This window comes from Lithobates pipiens, unplaced genomic scaffold (genome assembly GCF_037356315.1).
Source record: "Lithobates pipiens isolate NorthernLeopardFrog02 unplaced genomic scaffold, aLitPip1_a1.2 Scaffold_18, whole genome shotgun sequence".
NCBI classification, from domain to species: domain Eukaryota; kingdom Metazoa; phylum Chordata; class Amphibia; order Anura; family Ranidae; genus Lithobates; species Lithobates pipiens.
This window is the reverse complement of record NW_027507758.1, coordinates 262,865,770-262,893,036: the sequence shown is the minus strand read 5'-3', so window position 1 is coordinate 262,893,036 and position 27,267 is coordinate 262,865,770. Positions and strand designations below refer to the sequence as shown.

At 41.9% G+C, this 27,267-nt stretch overlaps 1 protein-coding gene across 3 annotated transcripts in view; it reads left to right on the top strand.

The window, feature by feature from the left end:
* The window catches only part of LOC143987832 (enoyl-[acyl-carrier-protein] reductase, mitochondrial-like), a 150,633-nt gene extending 128,655 nt beyond the window's left edge, over positions 1 to 21,978 (top strand). For all 3 annotated transcript variants that reach the window (XM_077486893.1, XM_077486891.1, XM_077486892.1), the window contains 5 exons: positions 1,411 to 1,513; positions 1,669 to 1,742; positions 16,880 to 16,940; positions 19,791 to 19,863; positions 21,763 to 21,978. In XM_077486893.1, the coding sequence (XP_077343019.1) occupies positions 1,411 to 1,513; positions 1,669 to 1,742; positions 16,880 to 16,940; positions 19,791 to 19,863; positions 21,763 to 21,926 (475 nt within the window). In that variant the 3' untranslated portion in view covers positions 21,927 to 21,978. The remainder of the gene's footprint in view (positions 1 to 1,410; positions 1,514 to 1,668; positions 1,743 to 16,879; positions 16,941 to 19,790; positions 19,864 to 21,762) is intronic.
* Positions 21,979 to 27,267: the final 5,289 nt, after the last annotated feature.

The following is a 27,267-nucleotide window of genomic DNA, read 5'->3' as shown; positions in this document are numbered from 1 at the left end:
GGATTTTCTGACAACTTTGTCCGACCGTGTGTATGCAACAGTTTCGAACAAAATCCATCTGAAAAAATCCGACGGATTTGGTTGTCGGAATGTCCGACCGTGTGTACAAGGGCTAACATGTGGATTTAGATGCACTGCCATTAAACCCTATGAGAACATGTGTTTTATGAAAGCCCATAATAGATGTGACATGCAGGATTTTGATGTGCTTTCATGAAAAGGCACTTTCTGATAAAGTTTAGTGGCAACAAACCTTAAAACTCATGTAAAATGTAACGCGAAAAACTGCACCACACTGGTGTGAACAGAGCCTAACAGATGCAAATATCTTTATGGAGAGTAGATTGGGCGACCCAGTTGCTGGCGTGATGTTATCAGGGGGGTATCTAATAAAATATGGTTGGATGTGCCCAGTGAGGGGCCTCCATCCCTATTCAATATACACAAGAAAACATAAACTGCCTGTGGGACATTATATGAGACGCAACACACTCAATTGTAAAATCAAGGTAAAGATTCATTGGTAAATGCAATTTCAACAGTAACATAATGCCATATAGTCAAGCAGCTTGCTCAATATAGAATTCCATAGCCAGGTACAGTGTTATAAAGATCCATCAACAATAGGTATGAACTTGCATCTATGTAACACCGACGCATTGGTGGTCGCTTGAAGTTATAGTGAAATCATGTTTAGAAATACCTGAAAAATTAAGCCCCCCGTGTTTATGGTTACCTAGATGGTTGCATTGACGCTTTTCTATTCTTTCAGTCATCAGTAATAAATAGCAACAAAAGAGACTTAGAAAATAGATCCGGAATTTTGAATGTCAAACCTGAATCCAAATTTCAGCATTATTTTTGGTTCAGATTACCAAGACTTCTTGGGACTAAAGGCTTCTTGAAAGGCTATTTCTGTCTTATATCTGCTTCTTCTGCTACTTGAGCACCCTTATCTTATCTTGACTGTCAGTACCAGCAGTCCCGTCCTTCAATCCTGGTGTCCCTGGTATTTAAAGAAAGTGGCTCAGGCTGTTTTTTGGTCATATCTTCTTGTCATGTAGGACTGTCAAGATTTACCCCAAATATTCTGCATAGTTTGCATCATGTAATGCTTTGTCATACACACTTTTTAGAGGCTTGTTTGATTTCAATGGCAGTTTTGCTTGAGAATTTCAGAAAGTCTTTTTTTTTTTTATTTGGCTGAACCACAATTGATCAACTTTTTAGAGCGTTGCTTATCTATACAGGGGAGGCAGAAAGCATAGGAACAAGTGTTTAAAGTGTAGACCCTCTCTGCCCCTTCTATGACCAACCACTGTGATCATTATGTTGCTACCACTGAAAAGTCTGCAGGTCAGGTTTACTGGATGTTAACTTACTTATTTTTACATCTTTGTATTTTTGAAGGTCTAACTTGAGTGAAACAATAAAAAAACTGCAGTCACTTGGTGCTAACTATGTTATTACTGAGGATATGCTACACAATGAAGAAATGGCAAATCTCTTTAAGGTAATCTTTTGGGAACAATTTCTCCATGTGTGTCTGTATATTTTTGAATGCTTGTACCTAGTAATCATCTGTGACTGTATGAAGTAATTATCAATATACTGTGTATTGTGGCAGCACAAATCAAGCTGCCCATGCTTTCACTTATTTTTTTCCAGGTAGTTGAAAGGCCTAAATTAGCTCTCAACTGTGTAGGCGGAAGCAGTGCTGGAAACCTTTTCTGCCATCTCAAGTAAGTATTATTTACCTTGAGTGTAAAGTATATATTACATTTAAAAACACGTACAGTGCCATGATTGCTGCCCTGACATAGAGCTCATGCTCTTAAACTTGCTTGAGAAGTGGATGGCAAATGCTGCCCGACTGTTTGCCATTATCTGCCAGTTTTAAAAAGTTTTTGCACAATATTGCCCTAAATAACAAAAGACTAGCTGAATAACACACCAAAGCAGAGCAATGGGTGTCTAGAAGGCAAACAGAAGATTATGTGTATTTCTTATTCTTTTATAACTATTCAGTACCGTATTCCTTTTGAAATATCTAGGGCACCTGTGCATGGCAGTCATGATAGGTCCTCTGTTCTTTGCCTGGAACTTTTCAAGGGCCTAAACCCCTCTGACAAGCCAGGTTGAGTGTACAAACATATAATATCATAGGAATTCACTAAAAGTAGTACTTACTACCCAATAGTAGTGCTACATCAAAAAAGCAGGCAACCTTAATATATTGTTACTATGTTAATATGGTTGGTAACTAGGCAAGCATAAAATGGATTAACAATGGTAATGACACAATTTAGCAGACAAAGTGATTAACAGTAGGGACTAGCCAAACGATGAATTTGGCATCCAGATCAGTATAAACGAAACCAAGGTCATTTAATGTGCAGCAGTGAGCAGTAGTAAAGATTAATCTACAGAGTGCTGGAACTATACTGTCAGAGCACATTTATGGCACAGATGCTTGTCCTAAACTGACTGGGTATGTAATATTCAAAAGAAAAGGAGAATGGTAGCAGAGGGGACAGGGGAACAAAGGGAGCTTGCACAAGAATTATTATGGGAGAGGCAGTTCTTTGAGCTGTTCGAATGAATGAATGAATGAATGAAATACTTGTATAGCGCACAATGCGAACTGAATCGCCTTTAGGCTATCATCAGGGGCCCGTTAAGAGCATTGGTGTATTTAACGACAGTCCCAGGTAACCTGCATGCAGTATAAGTACAGTATAGTATAGGTGCTGGATAGAGTCTCGGTACAGGTGTAAGATAGATGTGGTTCAGATGCAATAAAGGTTCGGTATAATGCAGTATAAGGTTGGTATAGATGCAATCGAGGTTTGGAATTTAAGTTAAGTTATATAGTGTAATGTGGGTGCTGTATGGATTGGGTACACTTGATGTCCTGCTCTCAGTGGCTCAGACCCTGCTAGCAATATCAGCAATGAGTGAATAGCCCTCTCACCAATCCCCAGGATGCTGGGGTGACCTCTCACTGTAGAAGGGGGGCCCCTCAGCCTCTCCCAGAAAGTATCCATTAATCAGCGGTGAGAAGCAGAGGGCGAGTAGAAGCTCCAGTCTCCCTGCGGTACCAGTGCTGTAAGGCATCACTCCCAGTCTCAGGGTTGGATCTCTTGGTCCTCACTTCCAGTCTCAGGCTTAGAGCTGGTATGGTCTCCCACTGGCAGATGAATATCCAGACAGAGGTGCTCTCTCTATCTCCATTGGAGCCAAACCAAAGAACTTTCCTGAGCACTTTAATAGAGATCATCTCTCCACTCTTCCTACTGCAGTGTGCCTATTGGGATCTGTAGTGTAAGGAGTCAATTTGCCCCATTATATGGTTTCCGTCTTATTGTTGCAAGTCACTGTAAAGCGTTCTGTGTGGAATTTCATATCCCTGTTTCCCTTTATTTTCACTGTATTCATTTTTTTGCTATCGTGTTTAATGTTTGGGATACATTTTTGTAATTAGTAATTTGAAATTTTGATTCAGGTAGTTTCACTTCTAGCACTGCACAATTGTGGCTTATGCACTTCATATCTATGAGTCTACATGTGTCCAGCTGCTTAGGATAGGAAGGGTATAGGGTTTTTCACTGCACAGTGACATTATTTTTCTTAATTTTATTACACCACAGATATATCCACACCTATTTTTATAGTTGCACCTCAGGACTATCTGAATGTGTACACATCAAGCAGTGCTTTCAGACTTCAAGGACAAGCATTTCAAATTTTATGTGCAGTCCCTGTGTAACCATTATGTGGATATTCTGCCTGAAAACAATTACAGTAGAGTTTTTAATGGAATCTTTGAAAAAAAAAAATCTCTTCCATTGTTATTGATAAATTGAAAGCAATTATGTTGTAGGACATGGAATTCCAGAAGAAATTGTATTGAGTTTGAAAGGTTTACTTATCATTTTCAACATACAATTGGGGACATTTATCAAGTCACAGTTGTTGTATCTGGTAATGTGCCATAGTTTGCTAATATATTGTAGAAATAGAATTTATCATAATGGCAGATTTATCATAATATCTCATTGCATGTAATAAACTTGTCACATCGCTTTGCTTGTTTTGTCACATTTACATACTTTTAGCATTTGGGCCACAACACTTTTTAATTATATAACAGATCATAGAGTTAATTCCCACAGTAATTTAGGTTTTAACACTTTTAGCAAAAATGGGGAGATTTTCACAGACTGGTCGCAGGCATTTTCAAAACAGGAAGTGCACCCACAAAAGGTAGCATAGTAACTGCAAATGATTTGCACACATTTGAATGGTGCGACCTTTGGGAATAGAGTGCAACTGCATTAATAAATTACCCATAAATGAGTTTAGGCATACAACTTGCAATCCTACCCATCTACAGTCAAACTGACAGATTGAGACTATTCAATCTGTTAAACATTTGCTTTCAAATGCAAATAAAAGTAAAGGAATTCTATGTGTGGATTTTCATTGCTTTTCAGTGCTTTGCAGTAGATTTTCAGTGTACTTCATGGTGTGGCATCATCATGCTGCCAGTTACATTTTGGAGAATGCCTAGTTTCCCAAAACTCATGAGATGATGATGATCATCTTTTAAGACGTGGGCTGCTCACCATTCTCACATGGCTTCTCACTGAAATGATGGTGACTTCACCTTTACCATGGGTGGAAACAGGGACAGGGTAAACAATATCATTATTTCCCTCTCAAAAGCTTTTTTTTTTTCATTTAGTGCAGTATTTTAATAAGTCTTCTGGGTCTTAGCACAGCTTACAATATTGTGATAATATGTGAATAAACTCTAATGAGATTACTATTTGTACAGATGATGTAATAAAAAGTGGCTTAAAATTTTACAGTGAAAAGCCTTTGCCTCCTGAAGGCACATACCTGTAGCAGTATGACCATTTACTTACCATGCTCCGATGCAGATGGAGGACCCTTTAACTCCTTTTTCCACAGCTCTCTGAGGCTTACCTGGGCAGAAGTATCTGGGCACATGATCTGCAGCCAGGTGAGATGCCCTCCACTGCCAGAACCATTGTGCTGACAGCTAAGCTGGAGCCTAAAAGATCGCAGTTTCTCCGAAAGACCAAATACTGTGGGGAGATCTTTCCTGATTGCTACTAGAATACTTCAGTTCCAGTGGGGTGATTTTTTGTCCTTAGGCTTTCAATCTCTCCAGCTGGTCACTTGTGTTAAAGGGGTTGTAAAGGCAGAAGGTTTTTTATCTCAATGCATTCAATGCATTAAGATAAAAAAAAACTTTTGTGTATAGCAGTCCACCAGCAACCCTAAATTACTTACCTGAGCCCCATTTGTCTACAGCGAAGTCCACAAGTGTCTAAGCCATCCAGGACACTCCCGATTGGCTGAGACACAGCAGCAGCACCATTGGCTCCTACGGCTGTCAATCAAAGTCAGTCAGCCAATCAGGGAAGAGAGGGGGCAGGGACCGGGTCGGGGCTCCGTGTCTGAATGGATACACAGAGCTCTGACTTGGCTTGGGTGTTCCCATAGAGAGCTGCTGGCTGAGGGGGCGCTTGATATGAGGGAGGGACCAGGAGAAGCGAAAAAGGGACCCAAGAAGAGGAGGATCTGGGCTACACTGGTGCAAAACCAACTGCACAGAGGAGGTAAGTATAACATGTTTGTTATTAAAAAAAAAAAAAGAGACTTTACAATTACTTTGACAGAGGACTTCACTTTGAGAGACACTGTTTATAAGAGTAATCACAGGTAGCTATGTTTTGTATTGTTTTACTGAAGTAGCAATTCTCAGTTTACCTCTGTGAAGAAGTGAAATCACCATTTTACGCCCTTAGAAAGCCTGAAGGCGGTGATTGGTTTTCTGGGTCCTGTACACGGCTAGGCTCCCAAAAAGTCTCACACATGTGGTATCCCCATACTCAGGAGAAGCAGCAGAATGTATTGTGGGGTGTAAATCCACATCTACCCATGTCTAAGCAAAATATAATTTAGTGACAGCTTTGTGCAAACAACATTTTTAAAAGCCTTTAAAATCCTTTACAGGTTACCACTTTAGATTTACAGAGGAGGTCTACTGCTAAAATTACTGCCCTCGATCTGACCTTCACGGTGATACCTCACATGGTACAATTGCTGTTTACATATGACACCAGACCGACGCTCGCCTCTGCGCAAGAGCACGGGGGGGCAGGGGTGCTTCTTTTTTTTTTTATTATTATTATTTAATTTTGCTTTTTTAAATTTTATTTTTAAACTGTTCCTTTCATGTTTTTCATTTTTATTATTATCTCCTATGATAGCAATAGGTAGTGACAGGTACTCTTTTTTGAAAAAAATTAGACCCTATCTATTAGACCCTAGATCTCTCCTCTGACCTCAAAGCATCTGACCACAACAAGATCGGTGTGATAAAATGCTTTCCCATTTTCCCAATGGTGCTGTTTATATAGGCCATAGAGATGATTGTAGCCATTCTAGTCTCCGATCAGCTCTATGATCAGCTGGCAGAACCACCGGCTGCATTCTCGGGTTCTCTGTTGGGACAGGAGAACCCGAGAAACCAAGATGATACCTAAACCTGCAGGCATTATTCTGGTATAACCACTCAAAGTCCCGCAACATACTGTTACATTGCTGGTCCTTATTGGGCATATATTGTAGTGTTCCTTTTTTCATGCAGCCTGTGGGCTGAACAAAAAAGAGAGATTGATCCGTGGTATGCCCACCATTAGCCCTTCATCCACCCACTTCTAATTATGGTCATACATGCACCATTTTTTTTAACTGTGGTGGTGAAGTCACCTCCTACAGCGCTGGAGTCACTGATTTACGTATCGCGAGAGCAAGCGCTTTTGCTATTAAGATAAATAAATTATTGCTGCAGCTGAATAGCGTACCAGCTAAACAAATGATGGTTAACAATAAAACAAAGTAACATTACAGTATAACAGTAAGACATACCATACCTGCAAAGTAAATACAATAAAACATAGTAAAAATAAAACTTTTTTAATGCAATCTGTGGCTAAAAAATATATGCCGAAGCATGGGGGCAATCTGCCCCTAATATTAGGAGCAAATGGCTCCTCCACCCCTGCCCCCATACTTCGGCATATATGCTCTTTTTTTTAACTGTGGTTGTGAAATCACCTCCAACAGCGCTGGGGTCACAGCTTTACATATTGTGGGAGCAAACGCTGTTGCTGTCAGAATAAATAAACCCATGCTGCAGCTGAATGGCGTACCTGATAAGCAAATGATGGTTAACAATAAAACAAAGAAACATTACAGTAGAACAGTAAGGCATACCGTACCTGCACAGTAAATTCAATAAAACATATTAAAAATAAAACATGACAGTTCTAAAATACAGGAGCAATAGAGAGAGAACAATAGATATAGAACAATAGAGCGGACAATAGAGAGCGAACATAAGAGGGAGAACAATAGAGTGAGAGAAGAAAAATAAAACCATAACTATTTTTGGCTTTTGAATTTTTTGTGTTTTTGTGTTTTGTTTTTTGCACTTTTATATAAACTGTAAACTGTAAACATTACAGATTAGGGTCTCTTAAAATGTGAGGGCTATCTCATCTTTCAAAACCCTGTGTAAGTGTGCACTAGGACTGTGTAGTGCTGTACCTTACGCTAATACTCCACTAGTGTGTGGTAGCGTTTGAAACAGTCACCGATGCAGAGATCAGGTTGGTAAGGACAGGAGGGACAATAAAAGCGAGTGCCACGCCTAAACCCGTGTTTTATGCAGACAGAACATCTTCTTTGGGGTTTTCTGTGGGCAGGGGTACCAGGGAGGACATATGAAAAATGCCTCTCATGCAGCTGGCTCACTGCATTTGCATTGGGAAGGTGGGCCATAGCCCCGTCTGGAAACAGAAGAGCTGTGAAAATCTCTTCCTGGAATTTTAGGAAGGATACAGTTAATCCTGAAGCTTTGTATAGCACAGAAGCATTCAGCAGAGCCAGTTGGAATAAATATTCAGGCACTTTTTTATACCAGCGCCTGGCCTTTCGGCAAATAGGTGCGGCGCCAACAACTGGTCATTGAAGGCCACCCTACCATGTAAGTGGTTGTATTCGTGGACACAGAGGGGTTTCTCCACAACACCAGTCGTGGTAGAAATTTGGACTGTCATATCTGCATGAAGGGAGAACAGAACGAAAACATTCAGTGAATCCCTCCACTTCACTGCTAACAAATTATTATATTCAAACAGGCTTTTTCCCCCGTCTAAGTCGGCACTCTACAAGCCGTTGGGGGAAGTCGTGACGATTAGATTGCCCGTTGCCACATGCCTCAATTCCACAAGCAAAAAAGTGGCTAAAAAGTGGCACGCTTGTGTAATAATTGTCCGCGTACAAGTGGTACTCCTTTCCACACAATCTTATCAGCGCTCCCTATGTAGTCTGGGTAGTTCTCTGGCTCCACATGACTATCTCTTCCTTTGTAAACCATAAATCTCTGTGTATAGCCTGTTGCCCTGTTACAGAGCTTATACATCTTGACCCCATATCTGACATGCTTGCTGGGAAGATACTGATTGATAGACAAGCGGCCAGAGAACTTAATCAAGGACTCATCAATGCAGACAACGTGATCTAGAGTAATCAAGGCTGCAAACTGCTGGTTGAAGTAGTTTACGAGGGGCCAAATTTTGTGGAGTCGATTGTATCTAGGTTCCCCCCGAGAGCGACAGAGTTGATTGTCATTGAAATGCATGAACCGCAAGATCTGCTCGTATTGTGTCCTGGTCATGGAGGCAGAGAACACCGGCATACAGGCATATGGTGAGTTGGGTCAGTGGACCAATATGACCCCAACTCAATATTTTTTAGTTATGCCCATGAGGAGGGATAGGCCCAGGAAGGTCTTAAATTCAGAAACCGTAATAGGTTTCCAATCTCTGGCAAGGGTCAACTGGGGATTAGCGGTGATAAATTGACCAGCATACAAATTGCTTTGGTCCACAATAGATCTCTAAAGCTCTTCAGTGAAAAACAGCGAATAAAAATCAAGTGACATAAAATCAACTGTTTCCACCTGAATTCCGGGTTGGTCAGCGAATGGGGGAAGTACAGGTGCTGCAGAAGTGGTGGGCTCCCAATTCCAATTGGCAAATGCAGCAGGAAGGGCACTATGGGCTCGACAGGCCTGTGTTTGTATTCTTCTTGGTGGTTGTGAGACACTAGTTGTGCTAGCCACTGCGCCAGCGTAAACTGCACTTATGGGAATTGGCACATAACCATGTGATACCGCAGTGCTGGATGTACAATCAGGATGTACTAGGCCGCTGGTGCTTGCCAGTTCACAAGAAGGATGAGCGGCACTAGTATTGGCTCTCTGCTCCATAGCCCTGTGGTTTTTGCACCTCAACAACAGCAGAAGAACAGGGTCGGGTACACCTGACTTTTGCAGGGACCCCTACTCTGTCATCAGAGCTATCTGTCAGGGTGCCACTGCTGTCTAATGGTTCATATTCTGAACCAGAATTGGACAAATAGGTGACTTCCTCCTCACTCTCATCTGTCAGGCTCAGAAACATGTAGGCCTCTTCACTAGTGTACCTTCGATTGGACGTTTTGGCCTCTAAATTTACTGGTACACTAGTGAGATTCAAAGGAAAAAAGAGCACCTGACTGTCAGTGACTGCTTCAAACGCTACCTAAAAAACTGTTAGCGTTCGCAGGGATCAGGCCTGACTCTGCAAATTCTGCAGTTATGTGTTTAGTGTTTTGAAAGTAACAGTGATTGATTGATACTGCACTTGGGTGGACTGGGCAGAGGGGCTAAATGCAGGTGCTAGCAGGTTTCTGGGCTAATCCCTCAAACGCTGCACTTTTGGGAACCCTAAACTACTGGGGACTCTAGGGATGCTGAAATTAATCACTGCATCGATGCATCGCAATTTGGATGTCTCCAATGCAGCATTGATGCATAAAACCAGAAAATCGATTGCAGAGTGACGTCGTCCTGACTTGCCCTGCCCCTCCCAGGAGAGTGCTCCGAGTGTATTGGTAAAATTACTGTGTTTTAATAAAACCCGTGTTATAACCACTTGTCCCCAGTAAATGCAGCCACTTGTGCCCATCAAATGCAGCCACTTGTCCCCAGTAAATGTAGCCACTTGTGCCAATCAAATGCAGCCAACACTTCACTAACCCCCCCCCCCCCCCCACACACACACACACACACACACAATGCATGGGCCGCCACTGGTGCTGACAGACAGTTCCCTGGCATTCTTGTTTGCATTTTTTTTGCACCTTCTTATTTGCATTCTTGTTTGCACCTTCCAGCACACTAGGAGTTTCCTAGTGTATATGTGTATGGTGCGTGCGTGGTTGTTAGCACTATTGATACTAATCCAATGCTGCCTGGGGCGACGCAGACCCTGACTGATGCTAAAACTTAACTGATATCACCCACCGGGTGATCAGGGCTTAAACCTTTATTTAGGTAGTATACGGAGGGTGCCCTGATGCTATTAAAAAAAACTAACTAACCAGAGTCACCCGTAACACTAATACGGTGATCACTGGTGACATTATTATCACAAATGATACCAGTACAGTGATCAAAAAAAAAATTATGAACACAGCACTGGGTGACAAAGTGACAGGGAGTAAAGGGGTTAACTGGGGGGGTTGACAAATGTGCCTATGTGTACTGTGTCAGTGTAGTGTTGGTGCAACTTACTTTTCTCCTCTCTCTGGAACAAAAAAGAGTGACATCACTTCCCCTACCTGTGTTTACACTTACACAGGCAGGGGAGGATTTTATTTGCCAGAACTGATCACCAGGTCCAGGCCAGAAATCATTGGCCTGGACGTGGAGACTGATCGGTTCTGAAGTGAATCAAATCTTCGCCTCGCACCCGACCTATAGTAGTATAACTGCAGCTGGCTGGTCCAAAACTGGTAAAAGTGGTACTAAAGTGGTAAAAGTGGTAAAAAATTAAAGTAAAAGCCATTTTTTGCCTTAATGCGTTATCTGCATTAAGGTCAGAAAACTTGTAATAGTAGCACACCCACCAGACCCCCCTTCCCCCGTAATATTTGATCCAGTGCCATGCCCATAGGCAGCAGCTCTTCTCCCCTCTCCCCTGCCTCACATGCTTGGCAGAGAGCAGTGAGAAACATTGGCTCCTACTGCTGTCAGTCAAAACTTGTGAGCAGAGAACAGGGGGATGGGGCTGGGCTGAGTGTCTGAATAGATGCACACAGCCCTGCTCTGGATTGAGCATGCATGATTGTCCCCATAGGAAGCGGCTTCCTATGGGGGCACTTGGGGAGTGGAAGGAGCCAGGAGTACCAGCAGAGAACGCCAGAAGACTAGGATTGGGGCTGCTCTGTACAAAATCATTGCACAGAGCAGGTAAGTACAATGTGTTTGTTGTTTTTTGTTTTGTTTTGTTTTTTATAAATAAAACTTTACAATCACTTTAAACCCTAAGAGCCAGTTCACGCAGGGGCAAAACGACTTCTAGCATGACTTTTGTAGGCAACTTGAACACGACTTGAGTATGAATAACAGCCTGACTTCAAAACGACTTGGGGTGACTTACAACACGCATTTAAGTCGCCCCCAGACCAGGCGACATTGGCCGTGGCCAATCACAGAATAATCAGCTCTCGAGGGGGAGCTCCACGCCAAAATTTTAAATAAAAAAAGCATGGGTTCCCCCTTCAAGAGCATACCAGGTCCTTAGGTCTGGTATGGACTTTAAGGGGAACCCTCTACACTGAAAAAACGGCGTGGGGGTCCCCTTAAAATCCATACCAGACCCTTATCTGAGCACGCAGACTGGACGGTCAGGAAAGGGGTGGGGGGAGAGCGAGCGCCCCCCCCCTCCTGAACCGTACCAGGCTGCATGCCCTCAACATGGGGGGTGGATGCTTAGGGGAAGGGGGGCACCCTGTGGCCCCCCCACCCCAAAGCACCTTGTCCCCATGTTGATGAGGACAAGGGCCTCTTCCTGACAACCCTGGCCATTGGTTGTTGGGGTCTGCGGGCAGGGGCCTTTGGTAATGAATAAGCACACCTGTTAGTGTGTGAAATGCATCTAGCATTTGTACTGTCTGTAACACTTGGGATGTTCTTATTAAATAAGAATTTTGATGGATCTTAGAGTGCAGCCATTTCTTCAGTGTTGAAGCCCCCCACCCGCAGACCCCGAAAACCAACGCCAGGGTAATTGGGAAGAGGCCCTTGTCCTCATCAACATGGGGACAAGGTGCTTTGGGGTGGGGCAGGGCGCCCCCCTTCCCCAAAGCACCCAACCCCCCATGTTGAGGACATGTGGCCTGGTATGGTTCAGGAGGGGGGGCTCTCGCTCGTCCCCTCCCCCTTTCCTGACTGGCCAGTCTGCCTGCTCAGATAAGGGTCTTGTATGGATTTTGGGGGGACCCCCACGAGGCGTAGGGAGTTCCCCTTAAAATCCATACCAGACCTAAGGGCCTAGGTTGCCCCTGGAGGGGGAACCCATGCCAGTTTTTAATATCAGAGAGGCGTCATTGTCGCTTCAATATAGATGGAGATCCGACCTGGAGGCGACCTCCATTGAAATCAATGGGTACGAGTCACCTAGAAGTCGGATTCAAGTTGTACAGGAATCTTTTCTCAAGTCAGAGCGACTGCTGTAGTGTACATGAGGATAGCTCCATTCACTTGATTTTCTCAACAGCGTGACTTGGGGCGACCTGAAGTCGGATCCCAGGTTGCCCCTGTGTGAACCAGCTCTAAAGCAAACATTTATTATATTGCAACTTACCAATTCTCAGGTGTGATGGCTGCATTCGTTTTCTTTTTTAGGCTTTCTTTCTTCTATTTGTATCTGATGATCCGGGCCAGTAAATCTGTTGTTTTTCAAAAGAAAAAGCTTTCCAGCAGAATGTATCTCTTACAATGAAGACACAAGTCATTTAACACTGACAAGGGCTCTTAATATGATCAGATTTTATTTATTGTGTAAAACCTCTATCCCAAAAGGAAAAACTGCCTATAATGTTATCTGGAGTTTGGCTTCAAATTGTTAGTGTATTTAAATCTGCTAGTATATCTAATGCCGCGTACACACGAGCGGACTGTATGGCGTACTTAGTTCGTCATACAATCCGACGGACAGTCCGTCGTACTTTCGACTGAACGGACTTGACCACACACGGATGCACAAACAGTCCGTCGAAAGCTTGCGCGATGACGTGTACAGCACGTACGACGGGACTAGAAATAGGAAGTCCAAGACACAGCAAAGCACCCTTCCGCCGTGTAAATCCTTTCTGGGCATGCGCCATTCTTAGTCTGTCGAACTAGCATACTGACGAGCGGATTGTCCGCTGAAACCAAAGTACGACGGACAGAATTTCGAAAAATCTGAAATTCTTAGTACGCCGGACTGCACGCTGAAAAAGTCCGCTGAAGCCCACACACGAGCGGATTGTCCGCTGAAATGTGTTTAGACGGACTAAGTACGCCATACAGTCCGCCCGTGTGTACGCGGCATAACACTTCCCTCCCAACAGACTGAAATGCTGCTGTCAAAAGATGCCCGTGTGCTCCTTCATCCAGAGTTGGGGAACTCTAATACAGGAGGTGTGTTACTGGCAAGATCATCAAGTGAAAACAGATAGGGGGAAAAAACAAATGCAGCCACCAGATGTAATGATTGATACGCTGAAATATATTTGTAGCACCCTCTCAGTTAGGCTGCTAAGTAAATTTGGTTTTGGCTCCTTCTATAATCAAGAGAGTAGACATTGTTTGTTTTGGTCTGTTCAGGGTTTCACATGCTTGGAGGTTGACTGCTTCCCCCTGCCTCTAGAAGAAGTTCCTAGAGTTTAGGAAGAGAGAACTCAAACCAGCCTGAATATTGATCAGGGCCTAGCCAATCCCTGGGGAGATGTGCTCAGATGGTGGCTGAAGAAGCTGATAAATAGTCTGAAGCCCTGGAGAGATCGACGTCCCCAGCCCAGTTTTATAGGGGGCTATTGCGCCCCCATGAGGCAAGCATTGGATTGTGCTGCTGTTCTCTGAGGTATGGGGACTGGACACCTGAAAGGGGACCTGGACCTGGCTGCAGGACTTCATCAAAGGGCTTCATCATCTGGTCTTAAAAAGATTTTCTCACTTACTGGACTGTGTCCAGGGGTGGTTAGGAGGTGGCAGCTGTCTTAGGGACTTGTAAGTAATGACCTTTTTGGTATATAAGTGTGAGATGTTGCTCTCACATAGTCTGCTTTAATAGGGTCTTAGATACTGGCCATGTTCCTGTCCTCAGCGGTGTCCTGGACTGTGAGCTTTGTGAAAGGGTGCTTTGCTGTACTGTACAGTATTCTTGAAGTTGCACTGGTTACTTACAGCTGTGCAATTGTGCGAGACAAAAGGTGCCAAAGAGCCCTGACTCATGGTCCCCAGCTGCAAGAGTTTAGACCATGAATATGCAATTAGCAGACCTCCAGTTGTTGCAAAACTACAAGTCTCATCATGTCTCTGCCTCTGGGTGTCATGCTTGTGGCTGTCAGAGTCTTGCTATGTCTCATGAGACTTGTAGTTCTGCAACAGCCGGAGGTCCACTAATTGCACATCTCTGGTTTAGACTGTCCTTTCATTGATTTTACTAGCTGTCTTGAAGTATCCCATTTCCCAATCCCTCTCTGTTACAAGTTCTTTAAACAATAAATTACAAAAAGACAACCCCCCTGGGCTGTTAATTGGAGCCGGAGTGAATGGACTATTGCTTGGGTGGATGGTGGGCTTTGTACTATTTGGGGGAGAACCAGTTAATACCAGTGGCCCTGCAGGGGTTGTGCTACAAACTGCATTTTTAGTTTTGGATTTAACGGATTTAACGGTATTCAAACCCCACATTTGAGGTATCGCCATGATCAGTGGAGTGAGAGCAATAATTCTAGCCCTAGACCTCCTCTGAAACTTAAAACATGCAACCTGTAGAATTTTTTAAATGTCGCCAATGGATATTTTTAAGGATAAAAGTTTGTTGCCATTCCACGAGCAGGCGCAATTTTGAAGCGTGTCATGTTGGGTCGGTGTAACATTATCTTTCACAATATAAAAAAAATGGCTAACTTTACTGTTGTCTTATTTTTTAAGTCAAAAAAGTGTATTTTTTCCAAAAAAAGTGTGCTTGTAAGACCGCTGTGCAAATAAGGTGTGACAGAAAGTATTGCAACGACCGCCATTTTATTCTCTAGGGTGTTCGAAAAAAATATAATGTTTGGGGTTTTTTCTAGCAAAAAAAAACAGTTTTTAACTTGTAAACAACTCATCTCAAAAAGAGGCTCGATCCTTAAGTGGTTAAATGAAACAGGAAGTTATGTTAGCAGGGTGGAGGAAGTTGGCACTTGTACAGCCTTCGGAATTGCCGTTTCTATTAGTTGATGAAAGAGGAGGTAACGCTCCTCGGATATAAATTTGAGCTTGTGTATCTGGAGGTGATGTCCTTTGATGACGCCCTGGGGGAGGGGTGAAACACGTTGACTCATTTCTGTCTATTTTAAACCACTGACGTCACTTCCGCCCTCTGTGGAATGCATGCCGAGCATTGGCAAACCCGGAAGAGTTGTTCTCCTTACTGATGCCTGCTTTTTTCCATAGTCTAGTAAGTGGCGCTTGTTATGCACTTTTTGTGTGACCCTGCAGTACTTCACTATTAGCATCTCTTTCTATTTTTGGCAGCCTGTTGGGTTAGTTTTTCTGACCATCCCCAAGACCCCTGTTTATATGGAGAGTTTCACCCCATGTCACCAGATCAATAGATCACAAGCGTATATGACCCACAGACTGCAAAGCTGAGGGTCCATCATTTCTGGTGAGTGTGGTCACAAGAGGGGAGTGTGGAACACAGCACCTGGAATTATCATTGGAGCATTAAAGCACTTTATTTTGATTGGAGCAGTTTGCACAATATTTGAGATCCATTTTTCTGAGAGAGGCCAAGGCAGGAGCACCAACATTCCTCTCTTGTGGAGGACATGGGGGACATGTATTGCAGGCACATGACCAAGCACACCCAGTAGGCTTAAACAAAATGGAGTGCCAGGGGGTGGGTTAGTTAATATTTCTCCATCAACAACTTCAAAGAAATAGATCAATCACCAGCCCTTAATAACATGGGCATTTACAATAACACTCTCAGGAAATAAATATCAGCCTGAGATGGGACCAAAGAAGTTAAGTAATGGCCCTGAAAAGGGTTAAGTAGCCAGTATCCTCCTGACATTCTCTGCAAACCATACAACCAGCTTAATAAGTTTAATTATAAATGTTTTAGCACAAGATTTTCACAATTTCCCACCAAGGATCACACATCTTGGCTGAAATGTGTGGGAATAATGCATAAATGTTCTTAAATAAACCCTTAAGACATGACACACCATCAGTTATTCGTTTTTTTCCTTTTTCTTTCATAAGATCATAGACATATTATTGAATCAATGCCATTATAACTATATAACAAAAGAGATATAACTTCTATTCTATCGACTTTATTTTCTTAGATGCCATTGGGGCATTATGATGCTGCAAAACATTAGTAGTAATATAATAGAGCTCTTATGAACATTGTTTAATAACAAAAAAACATCATCATTATCCTAAAATAGGAAAACAATATGAGAAATATAATTTTCTAGAAAATCCAATAAATGTAATCTGTGTGCATTAATACTATTTATAAAAGTAATGAGTAGGAGAATTACTAATTTTTGTTAAGTTCAAAATGTTAAAGGACGCTTATGAAATAATAATAATAATGAAATAACAACCAATTAACTTTTATAATAGAAAATATTTGTAATTTAGGACATGCTTATTTGTCTAACTTGTATTTTTCCTAAGGGATGGAAGCACTATGGTCACATACGGAGGAATGTCAAGAAAGCCCACACCTTTACCTGCTGTAAGTGTTTGAAAGTAATCAGTGCTTCTTTTTTGGGTTGAGTTCAGGCAGGCAAGAATATTAAACTGAGGTCATCCCACAGTGTGCTGAACCTCATCATAAATTTTAATAACTTTCTTGTTTCAAATGCATTTGTTGTCTGACATACCAGATGCAGGCACCTCAGAGCTTGACATATATTTCTCTTTAGTCACTCTCTAGGCACTAATAGCAACATCTGCCATAATGGTGCTGTCTACAGCTCGTCTCATGTTTTCTTAAATTATGCAATATAAATACTGCAAATGTCTGAAATTGACCTAGTTTGTGCAAAGGCACATACAAACTAGAAGATAATCTTAAACCACATGGTAATATTATGAAATAATCTTTGTCTACTTTAACAGTAGTTGAACTTACAGTATCACACAAAAGTGAGTACACCTTTTTGTAAATATTATATTATATCTTTTCATTTGAAAGCACTGAATAAATTACACTTTGCTACAATGTAAAGTAGTGAGTGTACAGCTTGTAAAGCAGTGTAAATTTGCTGTCAAAATAACTCAACACACAGCCATTAATGTCAACAAAAGTTACCCTTAAGTAAAAATTTCCAAATTAGGCACAGTTGGACTCTTTTCCTCCCCAGTGTCATGTGACTCATTCGTTTTACAAGGTCTCGTGTGAATGGGGAGCAGGTGTGTTAAATTTGGTGTTATTGCGCTGACTCTCTTATACTGGTCATTGGAAGTTCAACATGGCACCTCATGGCAAAGAACTCCCTGAGGATCTGAAAAAAAAAGAATTGTTGCTCTACATAAGGATGACCTAGACTATAAGAAGATATTGTACTATATTGTACTATATATTGTACTATAAGAAGATGTTATAAAATGACATGAGAGTGGGGGACTATTAGGGGGAGGTTTCAGGAGAATCAGAATTGGAAACTACTTATAATGATAAAGAAGGGCCTTCCTTACCATTGCAAGTCATCTGGGGAAATCTGTAACTGGACCTAATATCAATGGTGATATTTACCAGTTTAAAAATGAAAGCCGAGGTTGGGTCCACTGGCAATGCTGATGGAAAAGGAAGTGATGATAGCACTGGTAAAGATATCAACTGGAGCTAATTGCAGTTAAGACTGGTGACAGCATACAAAATATGAAGCTGCACTTGACAACTGGGTTATCATTGTTGGTATACATACAGTATCTGATACTTTTATGTGTTAAAATACAATAATTGGCACCAAGGGGATATCTGTAGCTTGTGTATTCTCTAAACTATAGCATATACTTCTATATTTAATTAGCGTGGGAAAGTATATGATACAAGTAAACCATGCAAAATTTGCTCCAAAGCTGGACTTTTAATTAAATACATCAACCATAATTGGTTATAATTTGAGTAAGAATGGCATTTCCTGGTGTTGGAACTTGATGTGAAAAGGCAAAAGCAGCATGTAATTTTGGGTGGTTTCTAGAAATGTTCACGGTCCTCCTGTCTGACAGGCTAAAGAAACCATTCCAGTATATAGATTTACTATGCCCTTCAGTAATTAACATATAATTGCCAATCATCAGCTCAGATGACCCATAAAATGAATTCTTAATTTTATTGTGTCAAACTAACATGATGTACAAATAGAAGGGTAAAATTCTTAGCTGTCTAGCTGCATCATTTTAAATGCTACGGACCTTCTGGTAGCTCCAGGGGCGGTCTGATCATTGGTCCACTTGGGCACTGCCCAAGGGCCCCATGCCACTAGGGGGCCCCATCAGGGTTGTCAGCCTCAGTAAAACCAGGGAAAGTATGTAAAAAGTCTGTTTTTTTTTTTTACATCTGTCTCTGAAATGTCCCTTACCAAAATCCCTTTGGTCTAAAAATCCTTAGATTTTAGCTACCCCACCTCTCCAGTACCTTCTCAGCCAATAGAAACATGACTGTGTATACTGTGTGATTGTATACTGTGTGGCCCCATAATGTCTGATTGTCTGGGGGCCCCATAATCTCCTATTGCTCGGGGGCCCCATGAGTTGTCAGTCCGCCCCTGGGTAGCTCTACACACAAGCCATTACAGTAATCAAGCTGGGGGGAGAACAAGTCCATGAATTTATGTTGACACATCCTCAAGGTGCTCTTCTGATGGAAGAATTAAAGCGGATCTACACTGAATCTGAGCATCACAAACCAAAAATGTTATTTCATGAATGTTTTATAATTCTCATCTATCCATCCATTTTTCCATGCTTTATTTTGTTGAGAAATCACTTTAAAACAACCTCCTTTAATTTTTGGCTGTAGCCTTAATGAGTAAGGGCAGATGATTCATGTAGCCTTTACTTCCTGGAATCCATCTGCCTTTAGTTCAGGCATGCAGGCAGGAAGGTGTGCTTAGCTGAGAAAATTCCTCTGCCCCTCCTGAAGACTCCTGGGATGTATGGCATCATTTGCCTAGGCATGGAAACCAAGCAGTAACAGAATTCATGTAAATCAAAGTTTAAACCAAGCAAATATAATATATATATTCCTATTTTTTTTATTAATGCTAGCAGCACAAGGATTAATAATAGTCAATGTTGTTTGGGAGAGTAAAGTTCCATGCTATCAGCAGTTTTTAAACGAAGCACAGTACAGTAGTCACAGTAGTGCAAGGTATTGTCACAAATGGCCTGGGTAAAACAGTTTTAACCAGGAAGACAGTCATTGATTGATGATGATCTTCTTGTAGGCTTTTTCTTGTAGACATGAAGAATGGCTAGCATTGTATATTATTTTCAGTATATCACAGTTTTAGAAAAAAAAAGCAAAAATACAGCCAATTGGGCTCTCTGTTTAATTACTTCTATTTTTCTTTTTCAGAAAGCATTGATATTTAAAAATATCAGAATCTGTGGCTTCTGGATGACACAGTGGAAAAGAAACAATTTACATGGTGAGTGACTTTGCATGTGTGGGAGGGGGAACTTGCCCTGCGTTCAGGGGTTGTTTTCGCAAGGAGTGCGCTCACCAATGCCCGGGACCAGGCTGAGACTGCAGTCACATGAAAAATCAAATATTAAGGCAGTACCCCGATTTAGAGATAAGTTTAGAGAAAAACTTTTCAGAGTTTTTCTGAAAAGTGCTGTCCCATGTCACTACACACTGTATCTGATGTGTGTTGCATTAGGAGGAACCTGCTGAGCCTGCACCCACTCCACCAGTGCAACGTACCTCTGTTACCTCACTCCCAGTAAGACCCCTCTCACACTGAGGCCATTTTCAGGTGTTTTTCAGGCGCTTTAGTGTTAGTTAACAAAAGCACCTGTAAAGCACTTGAAAGAAGCCTCATCTGCAATCCCAATGTGAAAGCCTGAGTGCTTTACGAGCCCTTTCACACTGCCAGTGCCTGAAAAATGCTGGTAAAGAACCACTTAAACTAGCAGCACTTTACCAGCGTTTTTCAAGCGCTAGTGGGGCACTTTTAACCCCCCTTAGTAGCTGAGTAAAGGGTTAAAAGCTCCCACAAATCTCCGCTGCCAGGGTGCTTTGCAGGCGATTTGCAGGTGCTTTCCATTAATTTCAATGGGAAGGGGAGCTTTAGGAGCGGTGTATTCACTGCTCCTAAAGCTCTGCAAAGAAGCTGCTTGCGGGACTTTTTTTGATGACCTGTCAGCGCAGCACCTCAGTGTTTCACATTGGGATCGCAGATGAGGCTTCTTTCAGGCTCTTTACAGGGTCTTTTTTTAACGCTAAGGCCCCTTTCACACTGGGGTGCTTTGCAGGAGCTACAGCGCTAAAATATAGCGCCTACAATGCGCCCTGAAACAGCCGCTGCTATCTCTCCAGTGTGAAAGCCTGAGGGCATTCACACTGAGCGGTGCACTTGGAGTGCTGTAGGAGCGGTGTAATTACGGCTCCTAAAGCGCCCCTTCCCATAGAAAACAATGGGGCAGCGTTGCAAACCCAGCTGCAGCGGCGCTTTGTGGGCGGTTTTAACCCTTTTTCGGCTGATAGCTGCGGTTAAAACTGCCCCACTAGCAGCCGAATAGCACAGCTAAAATGACGGTAATGCGCCACTAAATATAGTGCAGCTTTACCAGCAACACCCATGTGAAAGTAGCCTACAGCGCCTGAAAAATGCCCCAGTGTGAAAGGGGTCTCAGTGTGAAAGCAGTCGGGCTTTCACATTGGGATTGCAGATGAGGCTTCTTTCAGGTGCTTTACAGGTGCTTTCTTTAATGCTAAAGCACCTGAAAAACACCTGAAGAACGCTCCAGTTGAAAAGGGTCTTACAGAATGGGGTCCTGCTGAGCCCCTAGCGTGGATCTCATGCATGATGTCACTTAACTCCTTCCCGTACCTCATGACTAGGCGATAGATCTCCGAAACATGGCATTGTATCTGGTTGTTATTGGATACCGCTAGGGAGGGATCCAGCATATAGACTACTGCATTACCGGAGGAACTGTCACCTTACCAGGTACCGCAATAGCAATACAATGTTTGATCGGGCAAGGATTAAAACCTCAAAAGAGACCTAGACAGTAACAGAAACCGCACAAATTTAACCCCATTCTACTCTAAACAAAACTTTAAAAAAAAAAAGTTCTGGCTCAAGGTTCATTTTTAACTAAGCCCTATTCCCCCCCTTATCGCCTGCCAACATTAAATAATGTTAAGAATTTATTTTCTTCCCCATCCCATTTTGTCTGCTTTTTAGTTCATTATCCTTGACATTTATGGTTGTTTATTGACTGTCAAAAGTTTGTTTATATTATTATTATTATTATTATTATTATTAATAATAATTATTTTGTGATAGACAACTTTTCCCAACATTTCATCTTGACAGATCCAACAAAACTCATGACAATGGTGTCAGACTTGACAGAGATGATAAGAAAAGGACAACTGTCAGAACCCAGTTGCACAAAAGTACCATTTTGTGACTTCAGCAAAGCACTGCAAGCCACCATGGATCCACATACTAACAAACATGTACTGATCATGAATTAACATTTTAAAGCCCAATAACAACTGTTTTGGATAATACATTTTTGGGAAATAATTTGAGATGTGTCAGTTTTTTATAGCTGTATGAGTCTATGTTGGGAAAATTTCCCCTCACTTCTTGTCCTGGTGACACCCTGCCACATCCTAACAAACAAAGTGTCTCTGGGACAGAAAGTGATATGACACCTACCCCACAGGGATGTAGGTATCATAAAACCAACTACATGTTTTAGCCTTTACCCACTCTTCTAAAATAAGTGTTTTTTATGCCTGTCTCAATTGTAAAGATTTCTCCTCACTCCCTTTTCTAATCATGTAGGGCTAGGAAAATAGGGGAAAAAAACATAAAAAATTGAACACAGCAAATAAATACTAACATTTCCAATTCTACATAAAACTAAAACCAGAAGTTGGAGTAAAACATTATATATTGAAATAGTACTAAAAATAAAAAGAAACTAAGACCAAAAAATGCAGTAAACCATTCCACCTCTGCATTGAGTAAATAAAAAAACAAACCAAAAAAAACTGCTGTGTGTTTTTGGTTAAACTACTGGAAATGATGTCAAATGGCTTTAGTAATTAGTATAAATATCAACACTTTTACATATTTTAAGTGAATGTGGTGAGATAAAAAACATTATATGAAAATAGAGAATGTAAAAAAAAATCTAAGACCCTGTACCTACTTTACATCTACAGAAAGAGTAGCCTATGAATAATCTCATCTTTTCCAAATCAGTGAATCAGATATGTGCATGTAGTGCAACAAACTTGTATCTTACATAATAATACATCTACTGTCAAACTGGCAAAATATATCTACTACTCACATGAAGTGAAGTAAACAAGGGGTTCAGAGCATGCTCAGTCTCAGACCCCCTGACATGAGACTGAGTATGTTTTGAACCCCTTGTTTACTTTACTTTATGCAATTACTAGATATATTTTGTTAGGTTTATACTAGATGTATTATTATGTAAGATACACGTTTGTGTGTTCTTTCTTTTGAATCCTACAAATAACTGTGAATTGCCTCCGATATAATACAATTTTGATTTCCTGAAGAAGCCAGTTTTGGCGAAACCCATAGAGATCAATATCTATACTTGGATTTTCTATCATCCAGCCCATAATATTTGTCTGTATTTGGCACTTTCACTATACATGTATTGTTTGTAACCTTTGGGCTATAGATTGTATGGAAAGTATAGGGGCTAATTTCACCCCATTTGGGATGATTTTCACATCCTATATATGGATGGCACAATGTTTTTATATTGGTTTTAATGAACTTTGAATACAATTTGGTACATTTTTATATGCTATATTCCAGTTTATTTTTCCTTTAACGGCTGCCACTCATATCCCCAAAAAAAAGTCCTCCTTTTTTTCTGGTAGTATCACACACTGATAATTCATCACCAAGTGGTCTGTATATAAGCTCTTGAAGATCACACACTACTGACAGGCCACTGAAGGATTAATGCTTATAAACTGGGGGGACAAAGAGGAAAGCATTTCCTCTGTAACAACTGATTGCTAAGAGGTTAATACACCCTAGAATGGTCATTGATGGGTTAATGCCCCTACGATTCTGCTGTTAAACTGGCTAGAGAACTATGTATACTGAAGGGACATCTCACTGCTGTTATAGATTCTGTGGAGTAGTGTGTGTGAGCTGGAGGTGGGATACAGGGAAAGACCAATTTGTGTCCTAACACACACACACATGCACTGAAAAGTAATGAAGAAATTAGCAGGGAGACATTCACTGAACTGAGCATGTGCTAGAGAAGGAATACACGTGAAAGACGGATGTGTGCTATCCAGGAAAGACCGATGTGCATGCTGAAGAAAGAATACAGGCAAGAGACAAATGTGTGTGCTGAAGGAAGGACACCAAAAAGAGACACGTATTTGTTGAAATAGGGATAGAAGGGAATGACCAATGTGTGTGACCTGGTGCTGAAATACATGGGAGTGATTAACGTGTGTTATGGAGATGGGATACAGGGGAGAAACCAATGTTTGTATGTGCTGGAAGAGGGAGAGAGGTCTAGTGCTACCCTCACAGGGGCCGCTTTTAATAGCTGGCTCTTCCCTAATAGTACAGAGGCTGTTCACCACCACCAGCACCAGTACATGCACATCAGCTAGGGATGCATTTTTGATATTTATTGCCTGAAGAACTATAAACAGGAGATCAGTTAGGGCATAGGTATTGCACAGCAACAGGAGGACTCTCTTTCTCAAGGCTCACATACACAGGTTCCACTGGGGAAACAGGGGAATGGCCAGTACTCTGAGAGCCTAGGAGAGCAAACTTATTCTGCAGCTACCTCTGGCACTTACATCCAAAAAGCACACAGTCACCAAGGATCACAATTTAAGGTCATTACTCACAAGTACCCAGGATAGCTGCACACCTTCCAGTTTCCTACGGACACAGTCCAGTGAGGGAGACAATCCTTCCCCAGACCTGATCCCTTATGGTGAAGTCCCAGAGCCAGCTCCTTAAAAGATAAATTCACCCATATCCAGTAGAAAAGATGTAGCTGGATAGCCACATTATTCGGTGTGAAACATGACAGCGGCTGTGCAGTTAGTCTGTTTAACAGCCTAGATGCTATGATTTTAATTACATTTTTGAAATAAAGTTGAATAATTCGGAGTGCGGCTATCCAGCTACATCTTTTCTACTTCAGTTCATGTTGCAAACAGATCCAGCACCCTGTAGGATTGTGGAGACAGCTGTTTTGAGAGAAGTCATTACCTTGGAGTGGTAATTCTTTGTATTCACCCATATCCAGGGTATCACATGTTACTGATGCAGCTCCGCCCAGCCGGCCACATCATTCATTCACAGAGCTCTGTGAATGGGGGAACTACAACTACCATCTACCATTTGTGGCTGATAGTTTGAAGTTCTCAACGAACTACCAGGGCACTAGTGAGTGCTCTGGGTAGTTCAATGATGCTTCCTGTTATTCAGTAACTGCCTACCCATATGAGGTGGACAACTACATTAACAGTCTGCAGGAGCCTGAGATTGTACCCACGATCTGCTGATCATGGGTGCAATGCTTTACAGTCTCTAAATGCATTAAAATATATATTTTTACAAAGGTGTACTTATCCTTTAAAAAGATTGCATCTGGCTCTTAGCTCTGCCACAGCTAAGACCTACAAAATCAGTTACACAGTCCACAGGCTGCCTCAGAGGGGCAGCAGCCCCCATAAGACTTGGAACCCTCCGTGGGAGGAAAAAGAGCAATATCTCCAGGGCTCCAGACTAATGATCACCTCCCCAGACACCTTCTGGACATTCCCCCCCCCCCCCCAGGGCTTGGGTAGCCCCATATTCTGAAAACCTTTTTCAGAAGCAGAGGGAAGCAGTTAAACACTCAGCTTGTGAAAACCTAAACAGACCAAAGCAAATAATCACTGCTCCCTTGACTGGAGGAGTCAAAACTACATGTAGCACCGGCTCCTGAAGAACACACGCTATGTGTTTTGAAATTTAATGTTACACCTGAACTGCAGTTTGGTTTGGGTAAAACTATTCCAAATTTTGACCTCAGCATCAGTCTGACTGGACTATAGGGTGTTCAACCTGGCCATGGGGGGCACTGTCTCTTCTGGCAGGCATGGAAACACAGTCTGGTTGGGTGCTTTAAGGTTACTTTCTCTCAGATCAGAGCCAGCCCAGTGGGAGTGTCACTCTTGCTGTGCTTTCTGGGAGAGGGTACTTAAGATGCGGATGTCACATGGTTCGGGGTTCTGGTCCAGAAGTGTGTTCTGGCTTCATGGGCCTGGTCCTCCTGACCAGCCCCCAGAAAGGCTATGGCCTGAGGTGCGGATCCACCCGATGTTATGTCTCGGGGCTGGCTAGCCCGAGGCAAGGAAACTAAGGAAAGGATTCGGAGGTGGTCCAGTGCCGGTTGTGGAGAGGCCCGGCAACTTCGTAGCTATCCAGGGGAGGACTCTTCAGAAGAAGGCCACGTACCGGTTGGCTTCTTAGCAAGAGCGTGGTGAGACTGAATATTTGTGGAGGTGTCCTATGTTCATTTGGTGAGGGAAATGGAACGTGCACAATGTGGGGCAGAGCAACATTTTTAAGTTTTAAATTTATTAACAGCATAAGAGTCTCTTCTTGCACCAAATGCAACACATCTAATATTTAGAAAATCAGGTAACTGTTAATAAAGAGAGAATAATCTCACTTTTACTGATAAGTATGTTGTGGTCTCTGACCAACAGAAAAGGAAACCAGTGAGGTAAAATGTTTAATTTTATTTAGTTTACCTTTTATTGTGATCTGAAAAGCTGAATCTTCTCCATTTGACTTTAAAGAAAGCTGTCATTATTTCTAAGCAAGGAATTGTACAAAGGGACACAGCTTGATATCCATCTGTCTAATACGTATCAGCATGTGCAGGTTTACTCCAATACACCACACTGGGGAATGCACGTTGTCATGCACATGTAGCACAGGACAAAAACATTTTAGCAGACACAGGGAACTGCAGTTTGCATCTACTCTACTGTACACGTATTTCTGATTTATCCTGTGTATGTATGAAATATTCACTGTCAGAATTAACTGGAGGACCATCTTGCCAATATTGGCATATTTTCGAACATGGCTGTTGAGCTGTGAAACTAAAAAAAACAGTGGTCTATGTATGTACAAGTTAACGTGCTGCTTCAACAGCAATAGTGTTATCAAAAAGCAATCGATCGTCATTGTTGTCAGAAGTTAAAGGTGCCTGTTTGAATTCACAGGAAGTGCCAGTAAAATCACAGATGGCGCATTACTTCCCCTTTTAACCACTTGCCTACTGGGTCTATTGGGCACTTTTAACCCCTTTCTGCCCTAGCCAATTTTCAGCTTTCAGCGCTGTCACACTTTTGCGTGGTCATGCAACACTGTACCCATAGGAAATTTGTATTGTTTTTTTCACACAAATAGAGCTTTCTTTTGGTGGTGTTTAATCATCACTGGGTTTTTTTTTTTTTTTTGCTAAACAAACGAAAAAAAGACCGAACATTTTGAAAAAGCCCAAACATTTTTTAAAGTTTGTTCTAAAATTTTGCAAACAGGTAATATTTCCCCTTCACTCAGTGGCGGCCCGTATTTAAAAAAATACTGGCCCTTTAAGTGTTTGCGGACACACAGGTGTATAGAAAGCATGCCATGCTGCAATCACTAAAAAAAATTAGAAGTAAAATAATGGCCCTTTAAGTGCAGGGAGCATGTGATTGCAAACAAGAAGCTCTATTGGCTTCCTTTATAAAGTCCTCAGGGCGCATACCTCTGCGCCCAGAACACTCCCTCTAT